General features: G+C 30.3%; 3 protein-coding genes and 1 long non-coding RNA gene across 5 annotated transcripts; all 4 read left to right on the top strand.

The window, feature by feature from the left end:
• Nucleotides 1–6: 6 nt before the first annotated feature.
• On the top strand, nt 7–1,879 carry LOC122538657 (succinate--CoA ligase [ADP-forming] subunit beta, mitochondrial-like; the record flags this gene model as incomplete). The annotated part of the gene is made up of 6 exons (XM_043672913.1): nt 7–242; nt 320–482; nt 720–987; nt 1,063–1,367; nt 1,444–1,563; nt 1,632–1,879. Coding segments are annotated over 6 exons (1,296 nt in total), but the record flags the coding sequence as incomplete, so codon positions are not given.
• A 497-nt stretch (nt 1,880–2,376) lies between these two features.
• Nucleotides 2,377–5,622, top strand: LOC122538656 (succinate--CoA ligase [ADP-forming] subunit beta, mitochondrial-like). Its single transcript, XM_043672912.1, has 7 exons — nt 2,377–2,537; nt 3,293–3,552; nt 3,634–3,796; nt 3,871–4,135; nt 4,211–4,515; nt 4,626–4,745; nt 4,827–5,622. Exons 1-7 carry the CDS (start codon nt 2,472–2,474, stop codon nt 4,995–4,997), a joined length of 1,350 nt encoding a protein of 449 aa, XP_043528847.1. The 5' UTR covers nt 2,377–2,471; the 3' UTR covers nt 4,998–5,622.
• Nucleotides 5,623–6,190: 568 nt separating this feature from the next.
• LOC122538658 lies at nt 6,191–7,060 on the top strand. The gene is made up of 3 exons (XR_006308891.1): nt 6,191–6,325; nt 6,611–6,674; nt 6,734–7,060. It is a non-coding gene; the product is annotated as an uncharacterized LOC122538658 (long non-coding RNA).
• Nucleotides 7,061–7,475: 415 nt separating this feature from the next.
• LOC122538644 (cullin-associated NEDD8-dissociated protein 1) lies at nt 7,476–13,500 on the top strand. Of its 2 annotated transcripts, XM_043672894.1 has the most exons (17): nt 7,476–7,757; nt 8,294–8,463; nt 8,664–8,877; nt 8,984–9,276; nt 9,356–9,518; nt 9,605–9,878; nt 9,955–10,461; nt 10,540–10,823; nt 10,913–11,044; nt 11,105–11,273; nt 11,356–11,644; nt 11,725–11,923; nt 12,004–12,261; nt 12,324–12,512; nt 12,610–12,853; nt 12,922–13,068; nt 13,168–13,500. In XM_043672894.1, exons 1-17 carry the CDS (start codon nt 7,716–7,718, stop codon nt 13,299–13,301), a joined length of 3,708 nt encoding a protein of 1,235 aa, XP_043528829.1. In that variant the 5' UTR covers nt 7,476–7,715; the 3' UTR covers nt 13,302–13,500. The 2 variants fall into 2 exon arrangements, with proteins under 2 accessions (XP_043528829.1, XP_043528830.1); XM_043672895.1 differs by lacking the exon at nt 7,476–7,757 and having other exon boundaries at nt 8,646–8,877.
• The last annotated feature ends 2,406 nt before the right edge of the window (nt 13,501–15,906 follow it).

Genomic DNA, 15,906 nt, shown 5'->3' on the forward strand with positions numbered 1-15,906 from the left:
CCCGTCGTTTTTCAACAAACTCGACATTTACAAGTTCACGAATATATCGCATATACTTTTTTAAAAGAACGTGGAATTCCAACTCCACCCTTTGGAGTAGCTAAAACTCCAGATGAGGCTGCCAAGATAGCAGCGGATCTCAAGACGAAAGATATCGTTTTAAAAGCACAAGTTTATGCTGGAGGGCGTGGACTGGGGCATTTTGAAGGTACCAATGTCAGCGGTGTTGAAATGTGTGAAACGTGAGTTTAATCAATTCAATCAATGCTATTGTGGTATTGTATTTTTTATATTATACTAAAATTGATATAATTTTTAGTCCTGAACAAGCAAAAACTTTGGCTAGTAGTATGATAGGCAAATTGCTAATAACTAAACAAACTGGAACACCTGGAAAAATCTGTAATTCAGTAATGGTGACAACACGTATGTTTCCACGCAAAGAATATTATATATCAGTAATGATGGAAACTTCTTTTGATGTAAATTACAATCATTTATTTTTATAATTAGATTGTGGATTTTATGCAAATTTATATATTTACAAATACAGAGAAAGAATTTCAAATTGACTTGAACTATATTTACTAAAAATATGTAATAACATGTACGTATTTTGATATTTTGTATAATTTTGCATAAATGTATAATTATTCGCAGTCTAATTGTAACGGTCGTTGAATTTATTATTCAAAATAAAAAAAATAAATTATTTTCAGGGTCCTGTTATAATCGTATCTAAACAAGGCGGTATAAATATAGAAGATATTGCCGCCACAAATCCCGAAGCTATATCGTATACACCAATAAATATCATGAAAGGTTTAACACTTGAACAACTAAATAAAATTGTGGATGATTTGGGTATACAAGAAGAAGGAAGAAAGATTACTTCATCAATTATTTGTAATCTGTATGAACTATTTATCGAGAAAGACGCGTTATTACTTGAAATTAATCCATTTGCATTAGATATTTGCGGAGAATGTATGTCGTGAAGGAAGATTTACCGGATATTTTGTTAAATGGAAAATAATAATAATAAATGTTATATATTTTCAGATTTTGCTTTAGATTGTAAGTGTTCTTTTGACGATAGTTCAGAATTCAGGCAGAAGAAACTATTTGCATTGCAGGATTTCACACAAATAGATCCTAACGAGGTACAAGCATCTAAGTTTTATCTAAATTACATAGCTTTAGATGGAAACATAGGATGTTTAGTAAATGGAGCTGGATTAGCAATGGCCACTATGGACCTCATACAACGCAATGGCGGCATGCCAGCCAATTTTTTAGATGTGAGCGGTAATGCTACTGCAGAAAGTGTAAAGGAAGCTTTTAAGATAATTGTTTCTGATCCGAAGGTATTTTAAACATTCAAATTATACTTTTTCTCAATTTAACATAACATTTGATAGATTGCTTTTTACGAACTTTCAGGTGGAAGCAATTTTTATAAATATATTTGGTGGTATTATAAGATGTGATATAATTGCACAGGGTATTATCGATATATCAAAAGAAGTAAAATTAAATGTTCCCGTAGTTGTAAGGCTGCAGGTAATTCATAGATAATACACAAGGAAACATTATACGTTATTTTGTACTAATCCAATCAAATTATATAGGGAACTAATGTAGACAAAGCAAATCAACTGATAAAGGAAGCACAATTAAAAGTTATCTCTGTAGACGATTTTGCTAAGGCTGCTGAATCGGCTGTAAAATTGGCATTAATGGTGCGAGTTGCAAAATCTATGAATTTAGACCTTATTTTTATGTCCAAACAATTGTCTACAAAAAAGGAAGAAAAAAGTAAGAAATCCAAATGAAATAAATTTTTATATTTTTTAAGAAATAACATATAGCTGTTATTTATGAATACATGTATATTACAAATATATTTGTTATGTATGTATGTAAATTGCAAAATTATGAGAATATACTGTAAGAAAATTATACATATTGTTTTCACCCTTTTTTACATTACATATATCTATATAGATATAAATATGTTTTGTGATAAATGAATTTTTTTTTTAAGATTTATAACATAATATAATTGTAAGAATAGTGTGAAACTGTTATTGCCAGTGCACAAAGAATGATTTATTTTTCTTAAAATGTACAAACATTTTATAATTTATTCTATTGGAACGAAGTTGAAAAATAACAATACAAATATTTGAATCAATCTGAATTAAATTAATTACATTTTTTTCAATGTACAAACGTAATAATTTATAAAATTAATACAATGAATTTATTACTGAAAGTTATAATTTAGAAAGAAACGAAATGAAAAATATAAATCGGAGAAAATTTAAATAGGTACAAAGTAGTGCGACAATCGCGGGCTTTGCTCGCGGAGTTTGCGTCATGTTTTTGCAGGAAACATCAAGAAGGTGGGGACGGGGACTTGAAGGCGCAGTTTACACTTTGCAGTCCACTGCCACTGCTTTAGTAAGATGGCCACCATGTTGTCCCGGACTATCTCACTCGTTGAAAATTTCACCCGATTCAGCGGATCAAAGGTATATTAAATATCCTAGCCTTTCTATCGTATTATATCGTTCGTTCATAGTAATTCTCATTTGCGAATATCGTCTAATTTCATTTTCGGGAATCCATCAATATTTACGCCAATGATTCATAAGTGGTGTAATCACCATATTAGATATCTGTAGTCTGCTAAATTGGGCGCCAGGGTCAGACGATTCGAAGCCAAAGATTGTGGCCTTGTGCTGAACCAAGCTTTTTTTACGAAATACAAGTGACAGTTGTGCAACACGAACATGAGAATTTTCACAATCAATCTCCCGTTAAGCATTGACTCTTTTGTACTTAAATAATACTTATTCAATTAGATAGTAATGAACATGTTATTTGTCAAATTTCCCAGAATTTTTGTTACGAAAATTTAAAATTCGAGTGATCGATCATCAGTATCGATTATTTTCATCTTACTTCTTTAAAGAACTGACTTGTTATATACATATATGTGTATGTGTGTGTATTATTATAATTATGTTTGTTGTTTGTTATCTTCTCTTAGTTTGATCAGTCAATGTATATCTTTACTAAAGGCAAAATAAAATACAAGTGTCAAGTAGTTGACTATGTAGGTCATTACCACTGATTGATCTTTGTGTTCAGGGTATTTTTACATCTTCTTACTTCTTACTCTTAATAAACAATTGACATCTACTGTTATCAAATGTAGTCAATAGATTTATGTTATGTATGCTTTATTTATTGTTATTGATTTATTTCTATTTTATTTATACAGATATTGGGATGCAAAACCAACTTAGTAAAGCAACCAGTTAGGAATTTAAATGTCCATGAACACATCAGTTATAGTTTATTAAATGAAGCCGGAGTTCCAACTCCTAAGTTTGGAGTTGCTAAAACTCCAGATGAGGCTGCCAAACTTGCTGCGGACTTGAAAACCAAAGATATTGTTTTGAAAGCCCAAGTCTTAGCTGGTGGCAGAGGAAAAGGGCATTTTAAGGGAACTAACGTTAGTGGTGTAAAGATGTGTGAAACGTAAGTTATCATGAATAAATAATAATAAATATGTATGTTTTATGTTACATTATTTATTTATTTATTTATTTATTTTTATAGACCAGAAGAAGCAAAGAAATTAGCCAGTCAAATGTTAGGTAAATTGTTAATTACAAAACAGACAGGTGAAGCAGGTAGAATATGCAATGCCGTAATGGTTACACAACGCATGTTTCCTCGTAAAGAATATTACCTTGCAGTCATGATGGAAAGAGCCTTTGGTGTAAGTTGTTGAATAAATATAATTTTACTAAATGAAAAAAATAATTCTTTTAATTGAAAAATTTCTTATTTTAGGGTCCAGTCATAATTGCTTCGAGTCAAGGTGGTGTAAATATTGAGGAAGTTGCTGCAACGAATCCTAGTGCTATCATGTATGAACCCATTGATATTTATAAGGGTATAACAAAAGATCAAGCAGAACGTATTGCTGTTAAGCTTGGACTTCAAAATGTTAAAGATTATATTTCTAACATCATCATAAATTTGTATCAGATGTTCCTTAAAAAAGATGCCCTTTTATTAGAAGTGAATCCCTTAGCAGAAGATGTTAATGGAGAATGTAAATTTAATTCTAGAAATTACGTATTATTATCTTATAAAGCAACATCTAAAAATTTCATTTTTTAATATACAGACTTTGCTTTGGATTGCAAGTGCAGATTCGATGATAATGCTGAATTTAGACAAAAGGAATTGTTTTCCTTGAGAGATTGGACTCAAGAAGATTCTAAGGAAGTTGAAGCTGCTAAATATGATTTAAATTACATTGCACTTGATGGTAACATTGGTTGTATGGTAAATGGCGCTGGTTTAGCCATGGCTACTATGGATATCATAAAATTGCATGGAGGAGAACCAGCCAATTTCTTAGATGTAGGCGGTGGTGCATCTACAAGTGCCGTGAAAGAAGCATTTAAGATAATTACATCTGATTCACGAGTGAGTTAGATAACATAGAAATTATGATTTTAAATATTAGTAAAATAGATAAATATTTTTTACCAATCAGTTATAAGTTTATAATTATTAATTATTATTATCAATTATAGGTTCACGCTCTTTTAGTTAACATATTTGGTGGAATTATGAGATGTGATGTTATTGCCGAGGGAATCATTGCTGCAACTAAAGAACTTAGCTTAAAAATCCCTGTTGTTGTTCGATTACAGGTATAATTCTAAATATGTATTAATATTTTAATGAAGTAATTGACATAAATTTAATTTTATTTAATTATATTGCCATTTTAGGGAACAAATGTAGACGAAGCAAAAGCTCTTATCGCAAATGCAGGTTTAAAAATTGTACCGATTGATGATCTTGATGAAGCTGCCCGAGTCGCGGTTAAATTATCAACGATTGTTAAATTGGCACAATCTGAAAATCTTAGCGTTAATTTCGAAATACCTTCAATTTCATAAATTTAGTTAAAATTATCAGAAAAACTTCGAAGATAAATATTTGACACAACATTTGAAAGTAATAATTAGATTAATAATTTGAAATTTCGTATTCGTACTATTTTTCATATTTCATATTTTTCATATTACTTTATGTGTTTCTATTGCAAGTGGATTGGAAAGTAAATTTGTTGAAATTTTTGTTTTGTTCGATGTTCAGAACATCTGTATTCTATATATTTATAATTTTATTTTCTATAAAAAGAAGGAAAAAACTGAACACATTTAATTACAATCTTGTACAGTTGAAATGTAAAAAGTAGTAGACAATTGATGTTACTTCCTTCTTAATGCAAGCACAAATTCATTCCCAAGAAGTACATAAACTTCTTCAAGAATGTAATTTATTGCTTACCCATTTAATGGGTTCCTGTGATTCAGTATTAAAATTAAGTTACATGATATGCACTGATGTAGTCACATTTTGTACACGAAAGTGTACTCTACATTTTTTCAAAGCTTATATATGTGCTAACAAAAAAGTACATGATTACTGTCCAAGAAACGAAACCTTTTATATAACCATCCACAAAAAAAATTGTTATAACTGAGATATTATACGAGAGATGACTGTAATGTCTCATTTGAAAAGAAGGGCCTGTTTAATGTAATATAGACAAATGTAGTTACATGTATACATATATAAATTATTTTACGTAATTTTTATTTGTTCTTATTTTATTAATGGCAACGTAATGTTCACGGTTTCTTGATTCCCCGAAACATAATTTCATTATGAAATAATCGGATTACAATTTATCAGTATTATGACAACGTGGCCACGCAATGATAAAGTCGTTATGATATATTGTTTGCATTTACATTATACATATTACACTGTTACAAAATATACTGCATTGTTAAATAAATCATAATATAATTTAATTTATTAAAAGAAATTTATATATAAAAGAAGTTTATCAATCAGTAAATGTAATATTATTTTAAATATAAGATAAAAATATATCGAATAAAATTTGTCATGTTCCTCTGAATACGAAGTTATTTGAAAAAGTTTCTGCTTAAATGTAATTGTTATAATCAGCAATAATTATCTTTTTCAATAAAAATATGTAACTGTTAAGGTCAGTATTCTTTTCATTTGTCTAAATTTAATTTGAAATATGTAGAAAAAAATATTAATAGTCGGAAATTATTTTTAATTTTAGATCTTTTTAAGTTGGCCTTCCTGCTTGATGAACACCTTATATACGATTGGTATTTGCAATTCATTTCGAATAACGCGCGTAATGAAATCTTTTAATGTCATCTTTCCTTATTCTTTTAAGGTACTAAATTTAAATCATTAATATTTAAAGAATGGCAAGAACAAAGAAAAAAAACGCGGTTTTGCAAGAAGTAGGATTTTAAAAAACTCATCTTTTTTAATAAATTATTTTGAAAATTTTTATTGTTTTTTTGTTCTTTTACTGTAATCGAATTTATTTCTTATGGATTTAGTCTTTTTACTATTTTCATAAATATCTTGTAACTTTATTTGAATTATTTTTTATTATTAAAATATCAAAGAATTTTATTAATTTTATTAATCTTTCATTAATATTTATTTGTAGCTGTTGGTAGCGAAGCTGGTCAAATAAATCCATAAAAAAAGAGTTCAGAAATCAAGTAGCAAAGGTAAGGTTTATATTTTTATTAAACTAAAGATATAGAATTTTAAGAAATTGTAATTTCAGGTGATGATCCATATCCAAGGAGGAAAATCCAGACTAGTAAGAACTTATTATATGCTTTTTTAATCAAGGTTCTTTGAAAGAGTTTGAATTCTTGTCAGTAACTCAGGTACATAATAATGATATTATTAATGAATATATTTAGATAATAAAACGCTAAATAACACATAATTTTAAATAATAGGAAGATTCATTAATTTTAGCTGTAAAAAATGAGTTGGATTAAAGTTGCCCAACATTGTTGAATTGCTATGGTATTATCGCATTGTTATTTATCAGTACAAAAGATTATTTAATATTTCAAACCAACACAAGCATGATTCTTAATTTTAATTAATGTAACATAAATAAAGAAATAAGAAAGAACACAGGCAAATGTTAAAAATAGTATTAATTTAAATATAAATTAAGTATATATATATATATATATTTTTTTTTTACTTAACATTTGTGATCATAATGTGATCAATATTAAATACAATATTTATAATTTACAGAGAACAACTTGTTCAATACGTATTCCAATAAAATTATCTTTATTAAATGAAGGAAATAGCATTTATAAAATAAATTTATTTAGATCGAGGATACTATCGAATTATTGAAACTTGCAAAAAAAATCTCCACGCGTAAGAAATATGTATCATTTAAGTGATATTAAATGTGCTAGGAAGAAATGAACCAATCGTGAAGCTATATTCCGATGTTTCTTTTCCACGGTTGTTGTTCCATTAGCTTTAGGAACGCATTTTCCATCAAAATTTTGGCAGTCCAAGTTGCGGTAAAGATTCGCAGTATTGAAATGCTGCCGACAGTGAAATTTCATTAAAATACAGTTTCTAAAGAACGATTTTCTATCGAACAAGCGTAATCGAGTTCAGTGTCGTCTGCTTCAACGGAGCTTCGTAGTTTTTTTTTCTTTTCGTTTCATTATAACGCAAAATATTGAAACGACAACTGTAACCGGCTGTAAAAGTTTTCAATCATGGCTAGTGTTTCTTATCAAATTGCAAACCTGCTAGAAAAGGTATTTAACGTGTTTCTTTGAATGTACGCTGCACAATCTTTTCGTTTTTTTATACAGAGATAAAATTGGGGAGAATGTTGTCGTCTAACTCTCGGCTATGAGATTCAACTTCCACATAACCTCGCTTTATTATTTAAAAAAATATGTAACAATTCTTATAAGAAGTTACTTGCTAATTCTCAGCGCGGCCAATGATATTACGCTCGTTTAATATTATTTCTTCTAAAATTATAATAGAATTTTTTATTATTATATACATCATATGCATAAGTGTAAAATTTATGAATTCATTGTCAGCAAGAAACAAAGGTGTTTTCAACTGTCATAAAGATAACATCATATGTATATATATATGTCTATAGATATATATATAAATAATTTTTACCTTTCATTAGAATAATTCAATTTTGTATTTATAAGATCATTAGTCACTTCATTGTTTATTATTAATAATTTAGTAATTTTTGCTTGCATATGGTAATTTTAAAAGTATAAGTAATATTTGTATAAATATTTAATTTGTTTTATTATTTTAGATGACGTCCACTGATAAGGACTTCAGATTTATGGCAACGAATGATTTAATGAGTGAGCTCCAGAAAGACAATATCAAACTGGATGATGATTCAGAACGTAAAGTTGTAAAAATGCTTCTAAAGCTATTGGAGGACAAAAATGGAGAAGTACAAAATCTTGCTGTAAAATGGTACACTTACATTTAGATTTAGGCATAAATTCTTTTGGTTTGGAATTTCATAATGATATTGTGTGTTTATTTGAGCGTTAGTTATGTTTCTTTTCTTTTTTTTTATAAATTAAATATTGCTTGTGTGTTCAAAACGCATATTATGTTTGCAAGATTTTCTTTGTATTTGGACACGATTACAGAAACGTGTCCAATTTCAGTTTGGGCCCACTAGTCAATAAGGTAAAGGAGTACCAGGTGGAAACTATTGTAGATGCCCTATGTATTAACATGGTGTCAGATAAAGAACAATTAAGGGATATTTCCAGTATTGGTTTGAAGACTGTAATATCTGAGCTTCCTTTGGGATCCAGTGCACTTGTTGCGAATGTTTGTAAACGAATAACCGGCCGTCTAAGTAGTGCTATAGAAAAAGTAATTAATGATGTCCACAACTTATAATAACACATTTCAAAGTCATTAAAGTAAAATTTTACATTATATATTCAGAATAAAAGAAATAATTCTTTATTACATACAGCAGGAGGATGTATCCGTACAACTTGAGGCACTCGATATTATGGCCGACTTACTGTCCCGATTCGGTGCTTTGCTAATTACGTTCCATTCCACTATTTTGGCCGCATTGTTGCCGCAACTTTCTTCTCCTCGTCAAGCTGTACGAAAGCGTACTATAATAGCGCTGAGCCATCTTCTAACTTCAAGCAACAATTATTTGTACAATAAACTTGTAGATCATCTACTCGAAGGTCTTTATACTCAAACAGCGAAAAATGTAATACGTACTTATATACAATGTATTGCTTCCATTTGGTAAGTATTTTGCGAATTTATTACTTGTGCATTACTTTTATTATTAAATTTACTTATTCATTTCATTGTTAAATTTCAGTCGTCAAGCAGGGCACAGATTTGGAGAGCAAATAGAAAAAGTTATGCCACTAATTGTACAGTATAGCAATGAAGATGATGATGAACTAAGGGAGTATTGTTTACAAGCATTTGAATCTTTTGTATACAGATGTCCTAAAGAAATTACTCCGCATATAAATAAAGTGCGCACATTTTCTTAAATAATTTTAATATTTCAGATTCACTGGAATTATTCAGAAATTAGAATTAAATTGTATTTTGTTGTTAGATTATAGAAATTTGTTTGGTTTACATCACATATGATCCAAATTACAATTATGATGATGACATGAACGATATGTCTGATGGAGAAGATGTTATGATGGAAGTAGAAGAAGATGGAGAGGAGGATGCAGAAGACGAATATTCAGATGACGATGATATGAGTTGGAAAGTTCGTAGAGCAGCCGCGAAATGTCTTGAAGCTGTTGTGTCTAGTAGACGAGAGCTTCTTCCCGAACTTTATAAACTTGTTTCTCCAGCTCTGATTTCAAGATTTAAAGGTATCCTTCGAGTGGAACAGCTCAATAGGAAATTGGTGTTAGTTAAATTGGTACTAATATAATTTTACTTTTGTAGAAAGAGAGGAAAATGTAAAGTCCGATATTTTTCACGCTTATATTGCGCTTTTAAGACAAACAAGACCAGCTGCTGGCGTGGCTCTTGACCCGGATGCAATGGAAGATGACGATGGACCGATTGCATTGTTACAGCAACAAGTCCCATTGATTGTGAAAGCTGTTCACCGTCAAATGAAAGAAAAAAGCATTAAAACAAGGCAAGATTGCTTCTCACTGCTGAAGGAATTAGTGCTCGTATTGCCCGGTGCTTTAAGTAATCACATACCTGCGTTGATACCTGGTATACAATACTCTTTGGGGGACAAAAATTCTTCATCCAACATGAAAATTGATGCATTGGCATTTGTACATACGTTATTAATAACCCATCAACCAGAAGTATTTCACGCTCATATGGCAGTGTTGGCACCGCCGATTATAGCAGCTGTCGGAGATTCGTTTTATAAAATTACAGCGGAAGCATTGCTGGTATTACAGCAACTTGTTCAAGTAATCAGACCACATGGTAAATAAATTTATTTGATTATGGATTTAGAAAGGAATTAATGAATGATTAAAATCGTTATAATAAATATTATTTCAGATAAATCGTGTTATTTTGATTTTACATCATTATCTGGGGAGATATATCGTTGCACATTAATGAGATTGAGAACAGCGGATATTGATCAAGAAGTGAAAGAAAGAGCGATCGCTTGCATGGGTCAAATTCTTGCGCATTTTGGAGATACACTGTCTGATGAATTGCACGTATGCCTTCCTATATTCCTGGATAGACTTCGTAATGAGATCACTCGACTTACAACAGTAAAAGCTTTGACTTGCATAGCCTCATCTCCTCTAAGAGTAGATCTTAATCAAATTATGGTACATATGTTGCCTTTATAAATTAATACCTTAGAGGAATACAATGTAATACATTATTGTATTTATTTCATTTTATTATGTCATCTTAGGAAGAAGCAATTCCAATTCTTGGATCTTTCCTGAGAAAAAATCAACGTGCTTTAAAATTATGTTCTCTTCCGCTTTTGGATACATTGGTTCGAAATTATAGCTCTACCCTTCACACCGATTTATTGGACAAGGTAATATATAAAAAACAAATAATGATTAGCAGCCCACGTTATAACAAAGTATCTTATTAGGTCACTACAGAATTACCAGCGTTATTAAACGAGACTGATTTACATATTGCACAATTGACCCTTAATCTTCTCACTACTATAGCAAAGTTACATCCAGTCGCTCTTACAAGAGTTTCTGATAACATCCTTCCAGAAATATTAGTTTTGGTGAAGTCTCCACTTCTTCAGGGTAATATATATAATTATTATTTAAATAAAAATATATATAACAAAAATATTAATTCTTGTTATATTGATTCTTTATATTTTAGGGGTAGCTTTAAATTCGATGTTAGAATTTTTCCAAGCATTAGTGCAAGCAGATATACCAGGTCTTGGTTACAGAGAACTACTCTCAATGTTATTAGCTCCTGTCAGTCAATCCGTACTTCACAAACAAGCTTATCATTCCTTAGCAAAATGTGCAGCTGCATTAACAATCACCTGGCATCAAGAAGCTCAAGCGGTGGTTGAGCAATTTTTAAAAGATGTTCAAAATCCTCAGAGTGATGCGCAGCATATTTTTGCGTTATTGGTTATTGGTGAAATAGGTAGACACGTGTAAGTGATACTACATGTGCAATAGGTATTATTATATCGGTTTTGAGTTGTTTATATCACATAAATTATCTTTTACTTAGGGATTTGAGTGGAATTAGTTCTCTGAAGCATATCATTTTGAATTCATTCTCTTCCCATTCGGAGGAAGTAAAGTCAGCAGCTAGTTACACATTGGGTAACATAGCGGTTGGTAATCTTCCAAAATATTTACCATTCATATTGAAAGAAATTGAGGCACAACCAAAGCGTCAGTATCTTCTCCTACATTCGTTGAAAGAGGTAAACTTTTTTAAACATTTCAAATTTCGTTTTATTTTTATTGGAAACATACAGTTCTTTGAAAATTTGATGGATTGCAGATAATTACGTGTCAGTCTGCTAGTCCATCCGGGGTAACTCATTTGCAAAACTTCGTGCCTTCGATCTGGATGCTTTTATATAGGCATTGCGAATGCACAGAAGAAGGTACCCGTAACGTTGTAGCAGAATGCCTAGGAAAACTTACTTTAATCGATCCTGCTACTTTGTTGCCAAGATTACAAGAATCATTAAAATCAACATCTGCTCTTTTAAGAACCACTACAGTTACAGCTGTTAAATTCACTATTTCTGATCAGGTATTTCATATATTAATTTTAGTTACTAAAATAAATAAATTAATTTTTTAATGGCTTTGCAGCCACAACAAATCGATGCTATGTTAAAACAACGTATGGATAGTTTCTTAGTTGCTTTGGAAGATCCTGATCTGAATGTCAGAAGGGTAGCTTTAGTTGCATTTAATTCAGCAGCTCATAATAAACCAATGCTAATAAGAGATTTATTAGACTCTGTGTTACCACATCTTTATACTGAAACTAAGATTAAGGTATTTGGCAATGAGCGATTTACATAATAATATAAATTTACGTATGTCATTTATTGAATTATTGAATTTATTATTGTATTTAATAATTTAAATGTAGAAAGAATTAATAAGGGAAGTGGAAATGGGTCCATTTAAACATACAGTCGATGATGGTTTAGACCTCAGAAAAGCAGCATTTGAGTGCATGTACACATTGCTCGACTCTTGTCTCGATCGTCTTGATGTTTTCGAATTCTTAAATCACGTTGAAAATGGTCTTAGAGATCATTATGACATTAAAATGTTAACTTACCTAATGACTGCGAGACTTGCTCAATTATGTCCCACGGCAGTTTTGCAGAGTAAGTATACAATATGAATTATAAATTAATTATTGATCTTTATTAATGAGATGTTTGATTGTTTGTAGGGTTAGAACGATTAGTCGAACCATTGAAAAGCACTTGTACAATGAAAGTAAAAGCGAATTCTGTGAAACAGGAATATGAAAAACAAGATGAACTTAAACGTTCGGCATTAAGAGCCGTGGCAGCGTTGTTAACTATTCCAGATGCTGGTAAAAGATAAAAGATCATTTATCTGGAAATTATTTCTTTACAAGTTTTTCATTAATTTTGCTTAATTTGATTCATCAATTTTTGTTCTTCTTTTTCAGATAAAAATCCATCGTTAAGCGAATTTGTTACACAGATCAAATCAACGCCCGAATTACAACCACTTTTCGATATAATTCAAAAAGATTGTACTGGTAGTAACGTGAATGAAACCAATGTCATGGATCAGAGCTAAAATATCCACGACTTACTTTTTGTATTTCACATAGATCGCTGTTAGCTAAGCATCCACGATCATATTATTCATAGTTTATTTCTATACGTTATTTTTTCATTATTATCTTCGATCTGAATTGTAGTTTGAGATGAATGTGATTTCATGTAATACACCATGTATAAATTATAAAATAAATTTGCCAATTGTAAGCATCTTACAATAACGATTTTTCTTTTAATAATAAAAAGAAAATTCTAGTCTGGTTTAACTGATTTTACGAAAGAAAGAAAAATATAAAATTTTGTTTTTCAGTTGCACAGTCCAACTTAAAAATTTATGATTAAGGTGCCATCTGCTCATGCACATATTTGCCTGTTCCATTTGTTGACTTATACACAATCAATAAATTTATTGGCAAAGGTAATTACTACTTTCCTTCAAATAAATGCCTATTTATAAGTTGTAAGTTGAGGTTTTTAATTTTATTAATCTAAAAATGGATCTCGGCCAATTATATTTCACGTAATGAAAGCTACTTTCTATAAATATTATGCATATCCATATGTTTCGTGTAATGTTGAGTGATGCTATTAATAAAACTGTAAATCATTAGTGCCAAAAATAAATGAAGTTTAAGGAATACACACTTTGGGGGCGATACTTTGCCAAATATTTTGCGGTCGACAACCTTTAATCTTATGCTATAGCTATGATAATAATCTTGATAATTTTGGCACTAAAATTTGTTAATAGTCACGCTGATGGACAACCGTTTGATTTATCTGATATAATTGAAACTTCCCAATTTAAATATAACACATATATAGAATTTAAAAAATAACAAAGATGAATTATTTTACTTCATAATTCAAATTTTTTTACTATTATAGTTAAAATTTTCCTACTATTTTATACCTATCAAATTTAATTACATTTGAATCTAATTAAAAAAATTTCTGAATAAGATTCTTAATAATCTCATAATCATTAATTTCTGTTTCAGGTCACGAAATGTTTTGGCCGCATTCCTGTGCTCCAGATGACAACTGCATCGAACATAAAAGTTGTCTGAGCCATTGATTGAATCATTTAACACAAGATTTGTTTTTCTTGCGTGCTCGTGATAATTTTCATGTAAGCTCCGCAGTCCTTCACCTAATTCCGAAACCTGTCGCTAATCACGTTTCCCAACCAAAAATCTTTTACTACTTTTGGAATGTATCTTCAATTTATAAAAAATATATAATATCGTTGCAGGAATCTCTTTTATTAATATCGAAAAGATTAGATTAGTAATAAATAATAATACGTAGATAATTACTGTAAACTTAAATAATCAATTGTGAAAGGCTATCGCTAGAATACGAAGAGAGGAAGAGAGAGAGAGAGAGAGAGAGTTGCTAAGAAAAATTAATTACGCAATTTATCATCGTGAATTCGAAATTAGGCCACATACTCGTGAGAAATGTGTATGCTATATATAAAAAAAAATTCTCCGAATCGTAGACCACCGAAATTTCTAACGTTGCAGAAAATCACGTAGACATCCGCAAGCTGAACCACTTTTAACTCGGCTAGCGATGCCTAGTGTGATGCTACAACGCACGTAGACCCAACTTGATCAACGCCTAGTCATCAATTATCTTTATACCTTTCGACGAAACGTTAGTTTCGTCTAAATATTTGTCATTAACTCATTTACATTTGATATATGATCGTTTCAAACGTTTGCTTTACTTTCTAAAATGTTTCAACATTCGAAACTTAATACACAATATTATCGAAATTTTTTTAAACGTATTACGCTATTTATAAAATTATTTGAAAAACTATAAACTCATACACGGTAGTAATATGTAAAAATAATATGTAAAATAACACGGAGTAATATGTAGAAAACAATTTCTTTCCTTATGAAGTGAATGCTTCCTTGTTCTTACTTAACAATGGTCGTGTCTCGTTTCACATCCTCTTTTCTTTTACGGGGATCAGTACTTTTTTTCATGACTGAAAAAGAATTACGTAGTATAATATGTAAAAAGGATCGTATTACTAAAATTTTATTCTGTAATTATATTTGATTCTAACATTTTATATTATTTAAAAAGAAACTCGTAAGATGTTTAGAGTTGAGAGTCAAGTTATGCCTTCATGTGAATATCATCGACGAAAGAACAACTTGGGAACACGTTTATTACTCGAATATCTTTCATCATCGTGCAGTTCGCTGGTGGTACCCCTTCATTTGAAATCAAGCGAGTGAAAAACAGCAATTGCCGGATAAAGCTAGTGCGCAGTCGAAATGTGCCATTCGATTCGTTCATTTTCTTTTCTTCTTTTTTTCCACAACCTTGCCACCATTCTTCTTCTTTCTTGCATACGAACAGTGCGCCGCTTTCTTTTTTGGGACTCGTCTACGAATTTATTTCGCAAGTTAAATTTATCGAATCGTATTCGTAAAAAAAATTCGTACAAGAATTGCACAGAATATCATTCGATTGATGCAATGCAAGATGAAGAAATTTGAAATGTTATTCAAACGACAAAATTGATCATTTCCGTTAAATAATTACAGTCTTATAGGGATGATTTAATTATTAACAAAATGAATGATCCAGGAAAT

Source organism: Frieseomelitta varia, unplaced genomic scaffold, assembly GCF_011392965.1.
Source record: "Frieseomelitta varia isolate USP_RPSP 00005682 unplaced genomic scaffold, Fvar_1.2 scaffold_170, whole genome shotgun sequence".
NCBI lineage: Eukaryota > Metazoa > Arthropoda > Insecta > Hymenoptera > Apidae > Frieseomelitta > Frieseomelitta varia.